The 23,893-nt window shown below is 40.7% G+C and overlaps 1 protein-coding gene across 1 annotated transcript in view; it reads right to left on the reverse strand.

Moving 5' to 3' along the window:
• The window catches only part of DNER (delta/notch like EGF repeat containing), a gene marked incomplete at both ends in the record, with an annotated part of 225,236 nt that overhangs the window by 37,478 nt on the left and 163,865 nt on the right, over window positions 1-23,893 (reverse strand). The window contains one exon of the mRNA XM_079782988.1: window positions 17,435-17,659. Within this exon, the coding sequence (XP_079639114.1) occupies window positions 17,435-17,659 (225 nt within the window). The remainder of the gene's footprint in view (window positions 1-17,434; window positions 17,660-23,893) is intronic.

Genomic DNA, 23,893 nt, shown 5'->3' on the forward strand with positions numbered 1-23,893 from the left:
AAACATGTGTTACTGCCAATTTGCAATGAAACTGGATCGTTTTTGTCTGGCCCTATCCAAACAATGAGAAACATGTGAGTCCTCTCAAAAATCACCCTGCCTGTGTCGGTTCTGAATCCAGATAAGCAGAAAAAATAAACCCTTGCTCAAGTGGGAACTAGAACCTCTAGCTTGTTTCCAGCTTTCCAACTCCTAGCCAGCCCTCAAACTCAGAAAGTCCCCTTAGGCCCTGCTGAAGTGTTGAACTGTTTTGCTTCTTGTGCCCATCACAGTAGGTTAAGCTCATATTGGCATTGTTAACCGAGCATTTTTCAAGCATTGGCCATTTCAGTTGCTTTTTGAACTGCTTTCCAAACTTAGGTGGTGATAAAGACTCCTTTGAGGAGACCTTGACCTACTTAAGACAAATAGACCATGGTTCTCAATTCTTCTACCTCACCCTTTTTGTAGTTTTAGGGAAATATTTTGCATTCCTCTTTTTTTTTTTTCAAAGCTTGGATTTTTTGTTGTTGTTAACCCTCACCCGAGGATATTTTTCCATTGATTTTTAGAGAGAGTGGAAGGGAGGGGGAAGAGACAGAGAGCGAGAAACTCTGATGTGAGGGAGACAGACACATTTATTGGTTGCCTCCGGCATGCACCCTGAACATGCCTGGGGATTGAGCCTGCAACTGAGGTACATGTCCTTGACCAGAATTGAACGTGGAACCCTTCAGTCCATGGGCTGACGCTCTATCCACTGAGCCAAACTGGCTGGGGCCCATTACTCTTCATCAGACTGTTTTCTTCATCTAGATCAGAGTTACGCAATTAACAGCAATTTTGTCCCCCAGAAGACTTTGGCAGTTTTTGGATATATTTTTGGTCGCCACAACTAGAAGGGCCATTATAAATGTGTGTGTGCGTGTGTGTGTGTCTGTGTGTGTGTGTGTGTGTGTGTGTGTGTGTGTGTGTGTACACATGTTGGCAAGGATGTGGAGAAACTGGAACCCTGTGCACTGTTGGTGAGAATGTAAAATAGTGCAGCTGCTTTGGAAATCAGTATGTAGAGTCCTCAAAATATTAAAAATAGAACTACCATATAATCTACAATCCCACTTCTGGGTACTTATCCAAAAGACTTGAAAACAGAATCTCAAAGATATATTTGCATTCCCATGTTCACTGCAGCATCATTCACAATAGCCAAGAGGCGGAAATAACCTAAATATCCATCAACAGGCATGTAAATAAAGAAAAAGGGCATATTCATACAATGGAATATCATTCAGTCTTTGAAAAGAAGTAAATCCTGCTATGCTATAACATGGATGAACCTTGAGGCCTTATGCTAAGTGAAATAAGCCAGTCACAGAAGGACAAATACTTCATGATTCTCAAGTAACTGAACTCATAAAAGCAGAGAAAAATGGTGATTGCCAAGGGCTGGGGAAAGGGATATTGAGAGTGGATGCTCAATGGGTATAGAGTTTAATTTATGCAAAATGAAAATGTCCTAGAGCTATGTTGTACAACAATGTGCATACAGTTAATAATACTGGACTATAAACTTAAAATATGTCAACAGAGTAGAGTTCATGTTATAGGATTTTATTATGTGTGTCACGATACATGATTTTATTATGTGTGTTTTCTGGCTTCTTCTCCATGTGGAGAAACAACCACAAGCAGCATCTTTTCCATTGTATTTGCTCTCATAGAAGATGTTTTAAAAATCAACTGGGAAGGAGCACATATAACCCTATATGCATTTTGGCCTCTGAATTGAGGTGCTATTTACAGAGACAAAAATCAAAAGAAAATTTCATGAAATCATCTATAAGCATTTTTTGTTTTTGTAAAACAGTATCACTATCTTTTTCTACTAGCAACGTGCTAAGCAAATGAGGAAGTTATTTTACAGAGATAATTAAGCTGGTGATGCTTTTATTCCTGGGAGGGGGGAAAAAGATAAAGGTTTCATATGCTAAAACTGTTTCTTCAGAGACAGTAACATTTAAATGTCTTTATGGAAATGTCAAGGCACCCTTTAAACTTTGTGCCAAAAGACCTAAGTTGGACTGTTTGAATGAAAAAGGCCATCCTTCCAAAAGAGAAGGATTCTGCAAAAATGAGGCTGCCGCCCCTGCTGGTAATTAATTTGGAAAAACAAATTAGCTCAGGGTAATAAGCCCAGGGTCTAGAAAAATTAACCTAGCCCAGTGGTCCGCAAACTCATTAGTCAACAGAGCCAAATATCAACAGTACAACGATTGAAATTTCTTTTGAGAGCCAAATTTTTTAAACTTAAACTATACAGGTAGGTACATTGTTATTAACTTAATTAGGGTACTCCTAAGCTGACCTTTGCTAAAAACTCAAGGGGCCAAAGAGCCGCATGTGGCTCACGAGCCGCAGTTTGCCAACCACTGACCTAGCCCAAAGAACATTTTAAAAATAAAATAAAAGATCAGAAGCATGGAATCGGAGTGGCTCTTCCCAGGGCACTGACTTTCATCACCACCACTCTGATTTGTGCATGACTTCTCCTGAATATTCAGCTCCAATCACTTCCTTAGAATTGACAAAACATAGCAAGTGGCAGGATGTGGGAGTGAGACAGAGTGGTCCAGATGGCTGACATGCTTAGGTTGAGTGAGTGAATGATGCTGCCATTACCACAAATAGATATGTCCAAAGAAATAACAGGTGTTCGAGAAAGTTGACCAGTTGGACATGTTTAACTTGGGGCCACTTACAGAGGTCCCAGTTCAGTTGGAAACAAATGTACTCCAATAGCATAGAAGCAGCACTTTGACAGTTTAGTTGCCTAGAAGTGGTGAAGTTTTCCTCAAAGAAAAACATGGAGAGGAAAGAAGAAGGTCAGATCTACATGGATGGGCAGGTAAAGAACAAGAAGTCACGTCAGGAGAACTGGGCAGGGATGGAGCCAAAGAGAAGAGGAAAGACCAAGGAGGGCAATGCCTTGGAAGCCAGGAGAGGAGAGGAGACCAAGGAGGCCTAGTTTATGGTGTCAAAGGTTCCAGAGAGTGAGAATAACAACTAGATGACAAGACTGAGAGGTCACTGAGACCTTTAAAACCATGGCTGTCAATGGGGGCTGTGCTGTTCTTTTGAGGGTACTTTGGAGATTGGGGGGGGGGGCTGGTTATTATAGTAATTGAAGGGTTCTACTGGAATTTAGTTGGTTTGGGCCAGAGATATTAAACATTATGCATTGTCAAGATTCCCCTCCACAATAGAAAACGCTCCGGCATCCTCAACTGTGGATGGTCCCATTGGACATCCACATAGGTGAAAATCCTGTGGATCACATTTCAGGTCAAAAACACAACTGCTTCACATGTACAGCACAGTTTTTAAGATCCACTGAGTTTTCCTAGAATAGAACCACTGGGTATATCAAGAGAAGATTGTACCAAAACTTGTTCACCATTAGGAAAAATCTTTTCGTAAGAGCAACAGAGGAATTTAAGTCACCAAAAAAGCACACCTGTATCAATAAACAGAATAAAACATCTTCAGATAATTTTCTGACAATACCATCCAAAGTAGCTTCCCCCACCAGTTACTCATCACCACACTCAATTGACTTCCATCATGGCACTTATAACTGCCTGAAATCATATTTCTAGCTTAGTGCTTTAATTGCTTATTATTTCTCTTCTTCAGCTAGAAAATAAGCTTAAAGGCAGAGGCCATAATTGTGGTGTTCACAGCTGTACCCACAGTATCCGGTACAGAAAAGACACTCAAATAATAGTGGCTCAGCACCCAAAATGCCATTGATTAAATCAATACACATTTAAGATGTGCCTGTGATGTGCCTGGAACTTCCAGGTACCAGGGGTACAAAGCTAAATGGCAGAGTCTTCACCTGCAAGGACTTCGAGCAAGTTAGCAGCATCTGCTTATATCAGGCCTTTTGTGTGTGTTAACTTGTTTAATCCCCATGAAAAAATCATAGCCATGACTAGTCCCAATTTACACGTGAGGAATTAAGAGTCAGAGTGGTAAAGAAACGTGCTCAAGGCCACACAGTTGATCCTGTGTGTTCTTCCTACTGTCCTAGGTTGTCCCCCAAATGCATTACCGAGAGTATTAGTTTGGTAGGACCACCATGACCAAATAGCACAGACTGCTGCCTCCAGGTTTCGAGGCCCTTGATTTCTATTCTCTCAACACTGTCCCAAGACAACATCATTGAAACATTCATACCAATACAAGACAGGCTCTGCCCCACACTGGGTTTACTCCAGAGCTCTTCTGCCCCTCGTCCATCACATCCCACTCTGAAAAACCCCAAACTCCATGACTCTAGCTCTAACCACATGGCTTTCACACTCTGTGTGACAAATTGGGACAAGTCATCTTTGTATCACCCTAGGGGCCTCCCTGCACATCGCACTACCTCAGGAAAAGCAAGCTAGAAGGACCTCCCAAAAACACTGGTGTGTGTGTGTCCAGGCCAGGCTGCTCACTCCCCTAGCTCAGACCTAATTCAAGGTGAGAGTGAATGTGAAGCATGTGGGGAGTTTTGTTTGGTGGGAGTTTTTTTGCTGTTTCACTTTAAGATCCGATGAGTGGAGAAAGGGGGAGCATTATCTTTAAGACTGTGTTGCATCTCCACAGATGGTTCCCTCATTTCCGGTTGAATGGATAAATGTGAGAACCCAAGACTCCCTGATTCAAGTCTACGCCAGTCCCCAGGAAATCAAGTCTTCCAAACACCTCACCCATCGTAGTTAAAGTGGACAATGAGAAAATAGTGCTATTATAACACTATGATTGTCTGTGAGCTTCCAAATTCTGGCTAAACTCACTGATCGCCACAGAGCCCTTCAGCACTGCACTGTCCCAGGCAGCACATTCATTTTACTGAACAGAAAGTTTTGCTGCAGAGGAAACTGTGTGTGTGTGTGTGTGTGTGTGTGTGTGTCCATCGCATTCTGTCTCTTTGCTGGTGTGTTCACAATAGGAATTGTTTTAAGAACAGGGAAAAAATGTATCAAGCATGCCTGCTCAATTTAATCCTATCAAGCATGCAGATGCTCTGCTCTAAATTGACCTATGTACTGAGTGAGATCTTACAGGCTTCTGTGGGATAACTACACTCTCCTGTTACACACACACACACACACACTCACACACACACAAATAGAGAGACCACCTATGGACATGAGGAAGCTGTGCAAAGGAACACAGAGCATTAGTTGGTATGTGTGGAATGGTGACTGCTGATATTGCTTCTTTTGCTCCCTAATTTCTTATCCTTTCATTGTGAGGGGCATTGTGGCCAGAGAGGAAATATATGTGAAATGACCCAAATCAGTCAATATTTCCATTGTTGTGGTTCTCATAAACATTAAGTTGAAAGGAGAGTAAACTAGAGGCTAAAATAAAGTTTTAGGTTCTCCAACCGAGCCATCTACAAATTTCACCTCCCTCCCTGGGCAGCTGAAAGGATGGGTGGATAATGGAGAACTGACTCTAAGTCCTATCCCAAGTGTTCAGGTGATGGTTCTCTATCGCTGCAAAGACTGCTGCCTTCACTAGTCACGAGGGAAGGCTGGCGATCCCCTGGGTCTGCTGTTTGCCTCATCCATCGACTCATTTTTTAATTCAGTAAATAGTTGTTAAACACCCACTATGTGCCAGGCACTGTACTAATCACTGGGGCTCTGAGGCTGTGCAAAAACGGACATAATGCATCTACTGGGGCCATTTAAAGGAGAAAGATGCCAAATGATCATCCAAATAAATGTAAAATGCCAACTGGATTTGCCTCCAGAACAAGGTTGAGCCCCAGGAAAAAATCAATCTCTTCATACGACTTTCTAGCCTTGTCGTATAAATGTCCTTTTTTCATGATTCTTTTGGCCACTAGAGGGTGGATTCTACCTATGATCTATACCGGCTAAAAGAAAGGGAAAGAAAAGGTTACTCAAGAGTTTAACGAAAGATGGATGTATTTAAATATAAAGATTTGTTTTACAAAAGGGAACTATAGAGCACCAGAATGCAAATTCGTAAAGAAGAAATGTCATTTGCTTTAATAATAAAACTTAACATTCATATATTTGTTTATGGCTTACAAACAAATTTACCTCTAAGCTGCAGTTAAAATTTTCCATTATAACAAGGTCTATTTTTCTTACTAACTCTATAAAAATTACATTTAAAAATGCAAATGCTTGCAACATCATAACAAAAGCACCCAGATTCAAGATTAAGTACAATGACAAGATAATATTTTACAAGTTGATTTTAAAGATTATTGTGGTGTGTGTGCTTACTTATAAACAATAAGTAAGATGCTTTAATGAAATAATCCCATAAGCTCAATTGATTAACATGTTTACTAGTATATACATATGGGAAACTGGCTTGGTTTATAGTCAAGGTAAGAAGGATGATGAGCAGATTTGGAAAAGAAAATATAAGTTAGAGCCCTCACATTCTAGGGGTTTTCAGTACAAAATGCATCTACATGGACACAGAGCCCACCACAGGCAACAGAAGAGTATTGGGGCAAAATCAAAGTTTAAGATTCTATTACAGCACTTTTGAGAGAGAGAGAGAAAAAAAAAAGTTCTAAAATATGTCATTCCTTTAATTTATTTTACAAACTATTTGTTAAATTTGATTTTAATTACCCCTTATCCAATTATCACAGTATGTTCTTTTGAGGTGTTTGCCCTCGAAAGGGCTTGTGTCTGTGTTCATCCCACTAGACCAGTGGGTCTCACAGTATGACCTGTGGACCAGTAGCAACAGCATCACCAGGAAACTTGTTAGAAATGCAAGTTCCCAGGCCCTGCGCAAGACCTACTGAATCAGAAACTGTGGGCGGGGCCTAAAACTCTGAGATCTTAATAACCCTCTACCTGATTATGATGCACACTTAAATTTGAGCAGCAGATTAGCAAAGAATGCAACATCTCCCACAACTTCTGATGCAGGGAAATGGTAGCAATTACCTATGGCAAGTGCTAGATATGGGACGGTAATGTTTGGGTTGTTGTTTTTATAAGTGAGAGAGGAAGAGGGAGAGGGAGAGGGAGAGGGAGAGGGAGAGGGAGAGGGAGAGGGAGAGGGAGAGGGAGAGGGAGAGGGAGAGGGAGAGGGAGAGGGAGAGGGAGAGAGATTTGCTGTTCCACTTATTTATGCATTCATTAGCTGATATTTCTATGTGCCCTGACCAGGGATTGAAACCACAACCTTGGTGTATAGGGATGACACTCTAACCATCTGAGCTACCCAGGGCTGGCATGGGAATGTTTTTAATAGCCATGGCTTCCCCTCAGCATATCAATAAACCAACAGTAAAACAAGCAGTCAGAACATGTACCCATCACAGGCATAGAAATAAACCAACAGTGAAGCACACAAAGGGCCTGCCAGTCACAGACACATGGACTAAATGAAACTACACTCCTCTTGGGTGGAGTTTGCTTAAGGGGGAAAAGGAATGCAAAGAAATCTTAAGATGACAGCAAATGCCAAATCGGAAAAGAAAGGCCAAAATGAGGAAACGTAAGGGTATGGAAGTGACATTTATAATCCTCCCTGTATGACTGCAAGTCATATACTCCCACTCGGAATGAGAAGAAATAAGCTTAAGTTCAGATTGGTGAGCACAGTTTAGACAATCTACAATAATAATTTTACAAACCAACAATCCAGAAATGTGATCTAACAAAGTTGTGCTATTTTCTAGTGACAAAAGGCATCCTCATGGATAAATAGTTTGGTACCAAAGGACTTGTGTGATGGAAGACAAAACATTGTGACTGTTTTTTTTCCAGAAAATTTTGGTGCATGGAATATGCAATGCAGACCATAGATCCCTCCCCTCCCTCTAGGGCAGAGAAGGGGGGGCGTATTTTCACCCTCATGTCACTGGGACATTCAAAGGCACAATGCAAAAGTGCAGTCCTCTAACTCCCTACTAGTCATTGCCATTCTCAAGGAAATACGCTGAATCATAAAGATTGTTAAACACCAAGCAAAGTTCTCATAGTCACTCAGGAACATTTTTAGAAGCACCTATCTCCCACTTGGCAACCATCCTTAAGGGCTGCAAACTCATAAGTGCTGAAGCTGACTCAGTCAGGACTTCAGCTAAAGCTAAAATTAACTACCGGAAGTGCACCTTGAGGCAAATGCATTGCAAAGAAAATTTCAAAGTGCAAATAAATTGGAGTCAGAACTCAAGTATTCAAGTAAATCCTGGATTCTCATCCTATTGCTTCTACTGAATAAACATTAAAGATGCCTAAAAATGAGACATATCTTAATTTAAGAGGTCATAATGGAGTGGAAGATCAAAGTGTATGTTTTGTTTATTGACTTAAGATCCTAGTATACTATGTACATTAATAATCTAAAGTGGAAAATAAAACCTCCTTGAAATAAGCAGGGATGAGGTTCAATCTACACAGAATTTTATGAAGTGAGAAAAGCTGTTGACTCACAGACATTCCTTATCACTTGAGTAGCAAGTACAGTGGGGCCTCATCTCTTTTCCCTCAAGCAATTGATGCCTATACACTTTTTGTTTTTCAACTTTCCTTCTTCTCGATCTCTCATATTTGTATATATGTATATGTGTGTGCGTGTGTATATACAAACTCATTTACATTCTTCACATATTTAAGTTTTAAACTGTGATAGACTGAAAAAAAATGGCCACAAATTCTTTGTAGCTCTTCCCATCAAGAAATGGAGCCTATGGGCTTGCCCTGTGACTTGCTTATGACAATGAGACAGTAGCAAACATAAAAGAAGAAGTATCTTTAAAAAGAGTATGTATTGGGCCCCAGCCAGCATGGCTCAGTGGTTGAGTGTCAAGCTATGAACCAGGAGGTCGTGGTTCTATTCCCAGTCAGGGCATATGCCTGGGTTGTGGCCTCGATCCCCAGTGTGGGGCCTGCAGGAGGCAACAGATCAATGATTCTCTCTCATCATTGATGTTTCTATCTTTCTCCCTCCCCCTTCCTCTCTGAAATCAATAAAAATATATTTTTTTAAAGTGTGTGTATTGGGTCTTGTCCTTTCTTGCTGCTTTTGGAACCCAGCTTCCATGTGAAGAAGTCCAGACTGGTCTGCTGGATGATGAGAGATGTGTGGCCTAGTTTCCCCATCACTCCAGCCAACTACCAGGCACGCGAGTGAGGCCATCCAGGACCAGCCAGTATCTAGATGACTACAAAAGTATAAGTGAATATGCCCAACACCACACGGAGCAGAGAAGAGATAGCCCAGTAAAGCCCTGCCTAAATTATCAACCATAGAATTATAAGCAATAAATGGTCATATCAAGCCACTAAGTTTTGAAGTGGTTTGTTATAGCAAGAACTAACTGATATATGAAGGTTTAATTACAAGAGACAATGCCTACCCTAAAGGAATAAAGCCAAAGATATAAACTTGTAGGCATCAGAGAACTAGAAGGAAATGTATTCTTAGGAGATTGTGAATAAAGAAGAATCATACCAAAATCATACAGCCAGGCACTATACATTCCTTGCTTTCAGTTGGGCTTACCCAAACTAAAATAAACACTTTTACCAATGACTTGGGACCTTTACTCTGATCTATATCATTAGAAACTATCTGGTAGAGAAAAAAAAATGAAACATGACCCTGGTAATTATCAACATATCACTAAGACGTCAGTCCAAACAGCTAAGGATCTGCCTAGGCAACCCCTATAAAATAAAATGGGGTTTTAAGTGGAACAGTGTGACATTGTATAAGAAGGCCCTTCATTACACACGAAAGGACATGCTGTTCTACAAAATCAATAAGTGCTTTGAAGTGACAATGTCCTGGAAATAAAAAAGAGGTTGCCTATCAATCCACTCAGATAAACCTAAGAGCTCTGAATCTTCATTAAAACTGAGGCAATTTTGTAAAACCACTCAGTATATGAAGCAACTTTCATCATGTACTTTCAAATGGAAAATTAATGGCTGTGATTTTAGAAATGGAAGAAATGCAGGGCACTGTCCCCAGGTTTTTATACAAAGCTGAATCAATGAAGAACCCAAAGCACATTGAAGGCTAGCAGGTCAGAAAAAAGTAGAACATACAGACAAATCTCATTATTTGTTGTCTAATTGGGACTCAGGGTGCATGTCACCCCCAGTCACAATACAGCTCAGACATCACCTGGAACAGCACATTGTCATAGTGTTTCCATCCCCAGGGTTGTGAGGCCTATTGACACTGAGCTAGTCCTGTGCGAAGGAGTCATGTTGAAAGGGGAGGTCATCAGAGTTATCTCAAGGAAGTGAACTAAAAAGAATTACAAAAGTTACATATGAAAAGGAAAGAGTAGTTCAGGGATGTCACCAGTGCCAGGTAAAAAGAAACAGCAACAAAGGAGTCCATCAATACAATGCAATAATCAACATGGGAGGCTTTCAGAGACCCAGGTGGTAATAAAATAAATAATTTTTGAAAAAGGTCAGATTGCTACTAGGCATTGGGGACTCCAGAGTGGAAAGCACCCATCAAAAAAGACTGCCAACCTGGTCAGTGTTTCTCATTGGTTAGAGCATCTGCCCAGGCTCTGAAGGGTCATAGGTTCAATTCCCAGTCAAGATTTGAATCCCACCCCGGTCAGGGGCATGCACAGGAGGCAACCAATCAATATGTCTCTCTCAGATCAATCTCTCTCTCTCTCTCTCTCTCTCTCTCTCTCTCTCTCTCTCTCTCTCTCTCTCTCTCGTTCTCTGTCTTTCTTCCCTTCACCCAATTCCCTCCCTCTCTTCTACTCTCTCTAAAAATCAATGGGAAAAATATCAGGTGAGGATTAACAAAAAAAGACAGAGAGAGAGAGAGAGAGAGAGAGAAAGAGAGAGAGAGAGAGAGAGAGAGAGAGAGAGAGAGAGAGAGAGAGACTGCCTAAGGTGATTTGTCATGTGGCTGTGTCTGTATTTCTTATTTGAGTCATAGGAAGAGAAGTTTCTTTAATTGGGTGCATACAGCAGATACCAAAGTCAAATGAAACCTTAAGTTTCAGTCACAGGTTGCCCTCAGCATCAATTTTGAAGCAGTTGAATCTGCAATGAAACAAAAGCAGAAGAGGGCCCCCTACTGCCAGGCAGTTCAATTTCCTTGGAAGTCAGCATTGTGCTTCTCTGTGCTGGGAAGTAAGAAACTATGGGTCAAGAGCCACTCTTAGGACCACAACCAAGGCCACTTTTCAAACCTGCCTTTGAGGTGTCCACTTAGACACCCATCTCAGCAACTGTGCTAAGGTAAGGGGAGTCTAGAAGCTTCTTCTTGTGATTGGCTCAAGCATAAGTAAGCATCCAGGATCACACATAACTTGGGGGCCACAACTAGGCTCCTGCTAAGTCTAGCCTATTGGTCAAGAGCTTTATTATCAGACAGACGTAGGTTACATTGGGGGTTTTATCACCTCCACCTCCTTCAATAGAAATACTATTATCTGGGTTAAGTAAAAGAAAATGTTTGTCAAGGACTTAGCACAGTCTCGATATAGGAAGTTCTCATAGATGGAAGCTACTCAGGGTGAAGCCAGCATGGATAAAGTGCATTACCTGGGTCAACAGAGCTAAATCAACGTTTTGATGAATCTCAATTTAATGTGTTCATTCGAGGTGGCTATTCAGACAAGTACCACTTAGAAATCTGGTGAAATGTTTCATTTTTCAGTCAGCTATTCACAACTGGTGAGTCAGGGTCACAATTTGACCCCACTTCCTGTTGAATCTAAGATAACAGAAGCTCCAGATCCCAGCCCAGCTTCATCCTTAACTAGCTCTGAGGTTATGGGTGGAGAAATCCAACAACCTTGCATCCCACTTCACAAGAATTCTAGGGATTTGAGAGCCATCCAGTTAAAGAGCTCTGCCCGGCTCCTGGCACTGAAATATTTATCAATCACAAGGGCCAAGGCAGCGAACAATCCTTTAATCCCATAAGAAGTAGGACCTGGACCCATTATTCAAGAATGCCCGCTATGGCCATGAAAATTGATCCCACCTTTAGTCCAACTTCAAACTTGAACCTCACAAGAGAAGAATCAGAGCACATATTTAATAATTTCTCAATGGTCTTCCCCAGGAAAAGGGGAGTATCTGACATTGGCATCATCCTCTTAGAGATTGTGAAGGGCATGATCACATGCATCATCTCACTTGAGCTTTGTTACATTTATCCCCATTTTAAAAAAAGAAAAGAAAAACCAAGGCTAACAGAGGCCAATTGCATGGCTGTTCAGTGATAAAGCTGGGACTTAAATTCAGCTCTTCTTAACTCTAAGCCCTCTTCTTAACCCTAAGCCCAGGCCCCTTTCCATCACACCTGGGGAGAAGGCAAGGCATGCCAAATTTCAGGTCTCAATTCCAGATGTGTGAAAAATGTTAGCCACGGGATCATAATTTTCAACCACAAAACAAAATAAGAGGCAGTAGCTTAGTCACAAAAAATAGTTTTAAATAAGTCCCCACATGACCTCCATGGCTATCAGCTTAATGAGAATTTCCCAAAGTTAGGCACTGCCTAGTGCTTCAAACAGAGCCATCCTCAGAAATGTTCTGGTTAGTGACATCAATGGATAACAGTTGCCATTTCTGACCTTCCTTCCAGCTAAGATGATGTGAAATGATTTGCTCACAGACTGTGCTACATCCTGCTGCCAGTAGGTAAATCTCATACCTTTACAACAACTGTTCAGTCAAGAATGTGTTTTGAACTATTTGAATTTTAAGGGGAAGCCAGGAGCAGAGGGAACAGAAATCCCTTCTAATTAAAGGCAAGTTCATTAACACTTTCATACATATGGATTAGCCATTTAAAGCAAGGTTAAATGAGCAGCCTTGTGAAAAGATTTTTAATGTCAGGAATCTCATAAAAATTCCGTATGCTGCACCAGCCAGTGCCCTTGACTCATTACCAGTGTCCTTCGATCCCTCGGATTAATCCCTCAGGTCACTAGCCTAAACAAGGTGAATATCATAGGTCCCCCATGAGTGCCCCCCATAACTAGATTCTAAACATAATGGAGAGGAAGAATGGTCGTGGAAGAGGTTCTGAACACCATCAGGATGTAGCATTTCTACACTTAGGTATCTCAAGTCTTCACTTAAAGTATCTCAAGTCTTATCTATAGAGAGGGCAGGCAGAGCAAGGCTGAAGCTGTAATTGGTAAAGGCACAGCTGGCCTTTGATTTATTTATGGGAGAATGAGATGTTTAGTATTTTATTTTTATCTGTACTTCGACAAAATTATGAAATGGTCTTGTTTGTCTCACTTGATTATGGCCTATGAGTGACCATGCCTGATGTCAATGTTCTATGTGAATGTTTACATCCTTATGTCCAACAGGAGACACAATGCCAGGCTGTGAGCACATAACCAACAACCCCAAGGCCTACCTGTGAATGTCCAACAAGCTCCCAGATATCAGGGGCTGCACTTTTAACAATGTGGAGATTTAAACTTTTTCTTAGGGAAAGTACAGATTATGAAGAGTTATGACAGCTGTGGTTAGGTAGACAGGCTTCTACTTGGGATCCCGATGGTGGGCAGATATATTTTTGAATATAACAAAGGAAAGGCCTGGTAACAAGATTAGGATGTGGGGAAAGGAGACAATATATTCCATAGGAGCTACAACTCTCAAGAAGAATGTGATATGCAGATCAGGCCCCTCCTAGAGCATGTTAAATGCAAGAATTGTCTCCATTCTAGTAAACCTGGCAAAGTTTTCTGGTTAATAAAAGATGACAGTTGTCCACTGTATTTATCCAAGAATCTAAATGCAATTGGCATTCATTAGTGAGCTAGATGTCTTCATATCTTTGCAGTTGTATTTTTTTCTTTATAGCTGTTGAATGGCTATTAAAATCCTGACCATTGAAGTCTTACCTTAGATTCTGTTCCCAGCAGACATTAATCACAGTGCTGATAGCATCAAGTCTACATTAAACAGAAGGCAGCAATGCCAGCTGTGCCTTTAGCCCACACATCCCAGTAATGCAGCCCACATGTAGAGCATATGAAAGAAAAAAAAAAACAGCACTTGAAATCGTGCAGTTTCCTTTTTAAAAAATTTCATTTGGAAAAAAGCCTAACCTTCCTTTCTTGTATAGTCTGGAAGACCTATAGTGGAGAAGAATACGCATGAATACACAATGGGCAACTTGTCCCAAGTCTAGTCTGTAACAATTCCTGAACATCTAAGGTTATTCATGAAAATAAAAACTGCTACTTATATTTCCATGTAAAATTCCTCTAATGCCTACACTTTAAATTCCTTCACCAGTAACTTAAGGCACATTCTAGAGTGGCAGGGTTAATTTAATTCAATGAATAAGGTTAGAATAATAACTCAAGTATATTAGGCAGGGACAAGGACCAGTGAACTCAGGCAAACCATCTCCCTCTTCACCAGAGATTCCTTCTGGTATTGGTCAGCATCCAAATGGCATCTCCAAATGCCACCATTATACCAAGAATCATGAAACACATGGCTGTCACCTACACAGGTGATTTCATGCTGGCGGGTGACTCTACATGGTAGCGCTGCCTCCCATAATGTTTGCAGGGCTCCACGTTCTCACTATTTCCAGCCTTTGAGAGATTTAAATTTGCTATTTTTTTTTTTTTAGTAAATGTGGCCTGTCACTTAGCAGCATCACTGAAAGATAACATCTCAGTGATTACACAGGGCTGACAATTTATTATGTGATATTAAAATCGCATCTGAAATCCCCAGCCTGATAAGCTAAAAATGAGGTTTGAAAAATAAAGCACCTGGCAGATCTGATTGCAGTCACTCAAATGACATTTTGTTAGCTGGCAACTCATTATCAAGCTGGCACGGTTTCAACCCGCTGCCTTTCTAGGAATGGGATCCGTGTGCTCTCTATGAAGGTGATCAGGCTGGCCACGCTTCAGCTAGACACCCCATTTTACCTATTCTCACAAGGGTATTCTGTTATGCAAACTAGTAGGAAAGCAATTACATGCTCCAAAAGATTAAGACTAGAAATTTCACATTCAGAGAATTGTCATTTTCACCTCCTAAAATGTAAATTCTTATTAGATATTAAGATATCTTTTTTCACATAATGTCACCTAATGATCGGAAGAAGCAACCCCTCAGAATGGAATTCTGTCTCCCAAGTTCAATGAGAGTCCGGACTCCAAAGCTATGGGAGACAGCCTAATAGATGAAGGTAGCATGAGATGGAATACATGCTTCTTCAGCTTTTCAAGGCCACTTAGAGGCTGGACACTGGCTAGTACCAAGCTAAATGCTCTGAATGGACATGAATGAAGTTTGAGCAAAGAGCAGCAGGACAGAAAAAAGGAACTTAAACAAGAGATACCCCCCTCCCACCCCATGGCTTGAGGAGAAATCTCCATGGATGGAAATAAAGGGGAACAGCTCGTACTACTCCATGCCAGAAAATGTGCTCCATGCTCTCACACAACAGAAGAACATGGTCACAACTTGTGCCAGATCTAATCTGGGACCCCAACCGTAATTGAACTGACCAGCCTCTAAGATGTTATTCATGAAAATGAAAACTGAAGCCCCTAGATGTCCTGGTAATTTCCTATGGTGACAGCCAATAAATGGGGATCTCAGAGGGAGGTCCCTCTACCCCCCTCGGCCACTTCTCCTAATATGGAGAGAAAAACCCTAGCAGAATAGTTTCTATTTAGGACCATGTCAGCCTCCTCACCCAAGCTGAAATCTATCTTTATGTATTATTGTTAGACAACATCTTAATAATATTGAAGCATATTAAGTAACATTTTATATTTAAACTAGAAGCCCAGTACATGAAATTCATGCACTGGCAGGGTCCCTAGAAGCTGCCATCTACTGTCTGGGGCCTCCCTCCCTTCCCTCGGCCAGCCCCGCCCCCTGGTCAAACTCCTAGATGACCTCCTGGTCAAGGGTACAATTTGCATACTACACTTTTATTATATAGGATAACTATAGTTAAAGGTTTAAAAATAAACCAACTAAAATGCAAGGGAAATTTTCCCATAGTTAAGAAAGGAAGTCAGAGGAGAAGGGAAGGAGAAAACGAAACCGCCTTTTGGTCTTGTCGAGAGGGCACAGGCAAGGCTGAGGGACGCCCCTCCAGTGCACGAATGTCGTGCACCAGGCCTCTAGTTGTTATATAAAAGTTACTAATAAAACACACTTCCTGCAGACTGTCATGGCTCAGTGGTTGAGCATCGACCTATGAACCAGGTGGTCATGGTTTAATTCCCAGTCAGGGCACATGCCCAGGTTGTCGGCTTGATCCCCAGTGGGGGGTTGTGCAGGAGGCAGCTGATCAATGATTCTCTCTCATCATTGATGTTTCTATCTCTCTTTCCCTCTCTCCCTCTCTGAAATCAATAAAAATATATTTAAATAAATAAGTTAATTCATTAATTTTTTTTAAAAACACACTTCCTCTTACCCCCAGGGGGGAGAGACATATACAAAGATAAGAAATATGATGTTTTAAAGATAAGACAAGTGATACTGGGTGATAGCTGGAACTCAAGGGAAGGAAAGCTGATTCAGTCCCAGCAGAAGTTTGCAGGTGACATGGGAGACAGAGGAGCAGGCATCCATGGGAGAATACTGCATGAGCAGAACCAGGAGTCAAGCAAAACGAGGGAATTGGCCACCCGTGCTGGTGGGTCAGGGATGCTTGTGGGGAATCATGCTGGGAGTATTCTAAAGAGCGAGCTAGTGCAAGGATTGAGACCCAGGCAGAAAGGAAGCTGAGGAAAGAAAGTGGGCGGGCACTGTTTCAGACCACACCAGGAGGCGGTGCAAAGACTGACTAGTAACCACTCTGACTCTGATTATCAAAACTCACACAACAAAAAAGCAGGACAATGCAGAACACATTTGGAAAATAAGGGATAGAACTTTTGAACATTCACACAGACAGCTGCAGTTGCTATAACATACTGTGCACGGAGTATGAATTTTACTGGAGGATAAAATTCTGAACAGAGATCATTCTGTTTTTTTATGTGCATTAAAACAGAAAAACATATCCCATTAACCTAAGAACCCAGTATTAAAAAATATGCAATATAGCCAAAGCTGAAGAACGACCTTTAATAAAGTGTTTAAAAAGATAATTAAGCTGCTATAAGATTAGGCCTGTTTTTAATTTTCTCTATTTTGCTTACTTGTATTTTTGTATTTTTCTACGATCGTGAACTGCTCATAAAAAGGGGAAAGGGTATTTTTTTAAACCCTGCCAGGAGTAAGTCTACAAAAAAAAAAAAGTGTGTCATAAATGCGTGGAGGTCAATTACATTGACAAGTCAACACATTCAGCAGGCCAGCATTTGCTCAGATGCAAGAGAGTCGGAAGTCTGAGATTGGGGCGTGAAGGACCTGCAGTGACGGCCGGTACCCACCTGGGTCACAGAGGCACTTGTAGCTGGTGCCCACGCTGCGGCAGGTGCCGTGAGCGCAGGGGCTGAGCGCGCAGAAGTCCACCAGCTGGGCACAGGCGGGGCCCGTGAAGCCAGCGCTGCAGCTGCAGCCAAAGCGCACCCCGTCGGCGTAGCAGGTCCCGTTGTTCTGGCACGGCGATGAGGCGCACGGGTCCACCTTCTCTTCGCAGGCGGAGCCGAAGTACCCTGCCGGGACACGCAGACCCAGAGGATGGGTTAAACATTTTTAAACTGTATTTACACATAACAACTTGTAAACTGAGTACAACATTCTTTTCCTTGTGGTGAATTGATTAGCCAATTAATCCATTAATAGTCTGCAGGTATAAACAAAGGCAGGTATGGCAGGTTTTTAGTGTGGGTAATTGGGGGTTAAAATATTAAGTCCTGTGCTTCCAGTTTTCTTGCAATATAAAATATGACTGCTCAGATGTATAGACATGCAGGGACATGAACACATTTATATATGCATACATATGTGTGTGTCTACATATTACTATGCAGGGATGGGGAACCTTTTTCCTATCAATGACGATTTGGATATTTATAACATCATTCGATTAATATAATTTATTTATTATAAATGTATGTTGAGTACACATGTAACACCTTAAACAATAAAGAAATTTTTAAAAAATGTATGTTGCTATGAAAACAAGCTCCTAGATTTACTGAATTTCAAGTCCTGCCTGTGGTTGCCTTGGTAGGGCCAGACCAAATGATTTTGCAAGCCTTATGTGGCCCGCGGGCCAGACGTTCCCCATCCCTGACTAGAGAGATGTCAAAAATATATTAACAGTGGATACCTTCAGGAAAGTGGAACTGGGGTCAGTGCAGGGCTTTCACCTCTTATTTTATGCACATTGCTGGGGAAAGATATTCCTCACTTTGCTTTAAGAGGTAAAGATATAATCCTGAATTTTAAAAATTAAACCCATGTAAAATAACACACAATAAAAAACCTTTCTCCCATCTTTACTCCTTTGTCCCCCATCTCCTTCTCTAGAAGCAACCACTTTTGGCAGTTCTTGAATATATGTATATATTTTTTAAGTTGGTTATTGCACTAAATATACTGTGGTATATCCATACACTAGGAAATTATTCAGCAATGGAAAGGAACTAAGTTATGACTCATGACACAACATAAATCAACTTCAAAAAATTATGATTGGTGAAAGAAGCCAGCTACACAACATATAATGCATAACTTCATTTATAAGAAATGCCCAGAAAAAGCAAATCTAAAGATATAGAAAGTAAATCAGTGGTTGCTTGGGGCTGGGGTGGGAAGAAGGGTTGACTTCAAATAGCCATGATGAGTCTGAAATAAATGTTTTAATGTTAGATTGTGGTGATGGCTGCACAACTCCATATATTTATTAAAATGCATTGAACTGTACTCTTAAAATGAATGAAATCTATGATATGTAAATTATACTTCAATAAATGTTCTAAATTGTATTCATTTTAAATGTGTTTAATTGTATAGGTGATTTTTATTTTATTTGTGTGTGTGTGTTTCAGTATTTCTCATTTTTAAAATGTTACATATTTATGTGTGTGAGTCTGTAGGCTTATGTGTCCATGTAGGTGTTTAACAATGCTTTAGGTAAAATCTATTTTTCTTTTAATATTTTAAGAGAAGTTTGAAAATTAAATGAGGATTATTCAATTTTAGAAACAAGAGGTAAAGAATTTTACTCATATACAGTTTTTATTACAATATTCTATTTCATGGTTTTTAGCTCCTTTAAATTTATATTTACCCATCTGCACGCAGAACTAGAAATGCTGGTAGTTTCTGTTGCTATTGTTAGCTCCTTTAAATGTATATTTACCCATCTGCACGCAGAACTAGAAATGCTGGTAGTTTCTGTTGCTATTGTTAGCTCCTTTAAATGTATATTTACCCATCTGCACGCAGAACTAGAAATGCTGGTAGTTTCTGTTGCTATTGTTAAGGACATGGGGAATATACAAAACAAAAGTTGTTCCCAGACTTAATCATCTGAAGCCTCATCCAAAAATTGGCATAATCAACATGGTATTCTTCTGTCCAAAATAGAAAATTCAAAAATTATCTAATGCTATCCAACATTTTATAACATTTTGGGTAGTTTTTAATTTTAGAAATAATCCTAAGAATGTATCACACAATCAGTTTTAATAACACTTGAATTCTCCCAAGAGTCTCCTTGCAGCCTAGAGTGGAATACAGTTCTATCCTTCATGAAATGTTTTCCATTTCATTCTGACTGCAAAGGAGACACTTAAACACGCCGTTATTACCATAGGACAAATTGAGCAACCAAGGCAAGTCCTGACCCTTATAATCTACTACTGCTCTGCCCCAGAAACAAGGCTGAAATTACTTTCTTCATAAAGTTGTTGTGGATTCTAAAAAGATATACATCAAAATTCTTAGAACAGCTCCTAGTCCAATGCTGAATGACTGAATAAAAATGGTAATAAGAATAGAAACAGCTGACATCCTCTGGGGGCTCCAAATGGGTTCAACCACATTCATAAACACATTCGAACTCCAAAACACAAAGAGCCCAATATAGGAGAACAAATGGAATACTGCTTTGTGGAATCTATAATAATAAAAGCGTAAAATGCAAATCAACTGAACGGCCAAATAGCATAACTGTCTGGATGACCACGCTAGACACGCACTGGTGCCAGGCCAGCCAAGGCGGGTGCGATGTGATTGGTCGGGGGCCCCACCATCACCCCATGATTACCCTGCAGAGGGAGGCCCAGGCCACCAGCCAGCAGGGCGATCGAGGGGGGGTGGGGGCTCTGCGATCAATCACCCCAAAGAAGGAGGCCCAGGCTACCAGGCCAACAGCGCTACAGTGGGTGGGTGGGGCCTTCCTCTGCAGGGCGATCCATCGTGGGGCTCCCGTTCTGCGAGAGGGTGCAAGCTGGGCTGAGGGAACCCCCTCCAAGTGCACAAATTTTGTGCACCGGGCCTCTAGTATTGTAATATAAGTAAAAAAATAACAATAGCAGTGTTTCTAAAATGACTAAAAGATTGATAAATTAGCCATAGTGGAGAAATAATATGTAGTCCTAATTGGAAGCTAACATATTTGAATTAATAATCTCACTTGAAGGTAGAAAATAAAAAACTATTTGATATGTTAACCAAAAAATGCATTGAGAATAATGAGGATAGTGTATTTCTTGTTTGGAATAGTTTATTTCAAGTCATACAAACCTCATACGATGGACATCAGGAAATATTAAAATGAAAATACCAGAGCTCCAGAGAGAAACTCAAACACATGGGAGAAATACCAACAATGGAGAGCTTTAAAAACAACTCACTGTAATAAGGGGAAGTTTAGAAAAGGATGAAATATTAAAGGATTAAAATGAGAATAAACAAAACAGAACTACAAAGGAAATCTCTAAGGAATGCAGGGAAAATGCAAAAAAAAACAACAACTATAATTTACTTAGTTGACTGTTACTTCAAGTTTTGTATTTGAACCAGTATTTATATACGCCGGCTGACCATTTATTCTGTAAATAAAAAAGAAATCAGCACCCCTGAGATATACACATTATGGAAATCACATATTTAAGACCCAAAGAAAGCACTTCTGGAAGACTTTAAATTACAAAACAATGGAGTTACTCTATGGAGAAAGCTATCTAGATGCCAGAAGTTTCTGCAAGATTGGTAAGGGGGAATATGGAATAAAGTAATACTGGCATTTTTGCTGACCCTGTAAAGATCATTTATATAGAAGAAATGATATGTATGGGCACTTAAAACCGAACTCGTGATTTCACTGTCTTAGCAAATGGTTCCAGTCAGACATTTAGAAACTCTACCTGATTGCTTCTTGTCCCTTAACCCCCATAGCTAACCAGTCAGTGCATAGTAACAGGGTCTATTTCCAAAACACTTTGTGAATCCGGATGTTTTATATCATCTCACCGCCACTGTTCTAGTCAATCTAGTCAATTATCTTTCCCCTCGTCTATTGTAAGTTTCCTCTGGTGAGCATCCCTGTTCTATTTTACCCCTATAACCAATTTCCCAAACAGCAATGAAAATTATTTTCTTAGAATGCAAATACCATCATCACTTCTCCCTTCCATGAGCAACAAGTCCTACAGGCCTTAACTCAGCTGACCAACTCTGAGCCCTCTCTTTCCAGGAGCTGGCCATGCTGCCTTCCATTCAGTTCCCAGAAATGACAAGCCATCTCCCACCTGGAGCCTTGAAACATTCCAGTGCCTGGAAGTTCCTGCTCCAACCTGCTCACACAGAGGCTCCTTTTAATTCTCAGCTTCAGTGCTGGACAGACAGGCTTTCCCTGATCGCCCCATTCCAGGTATATATCTCTTGCTTGTTCTGTATCACAGCACTCTGCTCGCCACCTTCACAGCACTTTCCTGACTTTGTGAGATGTAGTTGTATATTGGTTTACCAGAAAATAACCATTCCTCATCCCAACAAGATCCAAGGCCTCCTAGAGGAGGAGTCACGTGGGTTCCTCTCACCCTAGAAGCTCAGCACCCAGCAGAGTGGCCACGCAGTAAAAATGTGTGGAATAATTGAGCAGATGGAAAAATGGACGAGTGACAGAGGACATTTTCTAATAGATTTACTCCACAATAAAGAAAGTAGATTGAGAAGTATGGGTTAGGTTTGGGGAGTTACAATACAGGAGTATGAAAAGGGTGAATATGAGTCACTATCTGCTCTGATTACAGATAATATAAACAATCAGTGAATCAAGACAGCAGTAGAAAATTTGGTGCCTTGATGAGTTGCAAAGGGAAACAAAAAGAAGGTCTGTAGAATTTTGACTCTCAACGAATTTAGTCTTTAACAGTGAAGACCAGAAGGACATATCCGTGATGACGCGAGAACAATGTGAGGCCATTTTTTTCTTTCTGGGAACACGGAATGATTCCAGCATGAAGTGAGGTTGGAGGGACAGGCCGGCTGTCAGCATGGGATCAGTGTGTGTGGCACAGGCTCTGTGCGCAGCAGTGATTGAAAAGAAGGAAGGATTGTTAGGGGTGCGCAGGCCAGGAAAACCTCACGGAGAGCTGGGGTTTGCACTGGGCCTCAAAGAAAGCCCTGGATTTGGTTGGGCAGACAAGGATGAGAAATGATATTGGGATCAGAGAAGAGGTTTTGGCTGATGTTTATGGAAAACGTAATTGGGACCACATTTGTTCTAGTTCTAAGAAAGCAGACAGCTATGCATGATAAAGAGGAGAAGGGGGAATATCCAGGAAAAGCAATTACAAAACCATCAGATGTAAAAGACCCAAGACAATCACATTTAAAACGTGACTTTTAATTTTTAAGAAAATCCATGTGAGAGAGTAAAAACCATTTTAAGGACTTCTTAGCAGAACAAAAGGATGAATTTAGATCTAAGACAGGAAAATGAAAAATAACTAGGAACAAGAGGAATATTAAGTTAACTTCTCCCCAGTTTTGACTAAATATATAAAAGTCAGAAGAGTTGAAACTTAAAGTAGATGAATTTTATGAACAAAAATAATTGGTTATTAACAGTGGAAATTTAGAGGTTTAGTGAAAAAGTTCTGCTATTTCCTTTGGGCATTCATTTATCTAACATACTTATACATAACCTATAGTCATTGAGGCCAGGCACTGCTTCAAGACCTTGCATGTTATTGAGGAAATAATTTGTAAAATCATCGACCAATCTGTTCCACAGTTACCCATATTGCTACAAATCATCCCTCTTCCCTTCTCACCTCAATTACACTAGTAAACACCTGATTTCCTACTTCCAGTCTCAACCTCCTTTAATTCACTCTCCACACTGCTTGCAATTAGGGATAGCAGAATAACACAAATAGATGATATCCAGTAGCCTCAGAATGAAATGCAGACTTAGTATGGATTATAAGACTGTTCATGATGGGGCCTCTGAGAAGTCATCTCATTTATGTTCACTTTCCACACTCCCCTTGGCCTTACTGAAATATTGACTCTTCCCCAAATCATGAACTCTCCACATCTCCTTGCATTTTTAACCCATCTTTCTTTCTACTTAGAATATTCTATGTGGATTATGAATCTCTGTAACTGAGTAGATCAACATGAATCTGGAGTGCTTGCCTCTCTAACTTCCGACTATCATGTGCCAGCCCTAAACTGGGCATCAGAATGGTTCCCAAAGGGAAGAGCTCAAGGTGAGGGGTAGGACCCAGGCATTCACTAAGGGTGAGCGCTGCTGGCCCCTGCTGCTAATGGGAGAAGGAGGCAAACAAAATTCCTTCCAGTGTTTTTTATTTAAATAATCTCAGAGAAACTGTGTTATGGGAAAAGAAAAAGGGGAAGAAACAAAAAAGAAATAAGGACTCAGCAACGCCACTGACATGAGTTGAACAAAAGGATTTATGTAG

The sequence above is a fragment of the Cnephaeus nilssonii genome (genome assembly GCF_951640355.1).
Source record: "Cnephaeus nilssonii genome assembly, chromosome: 10".
Lineage (NCBI taxonomy): Eukaryota > Metazoa > Chordata > Mammalia > Chiroptera > Vespertilionidae > Cnephaeus > Cnephaeus nilssonii.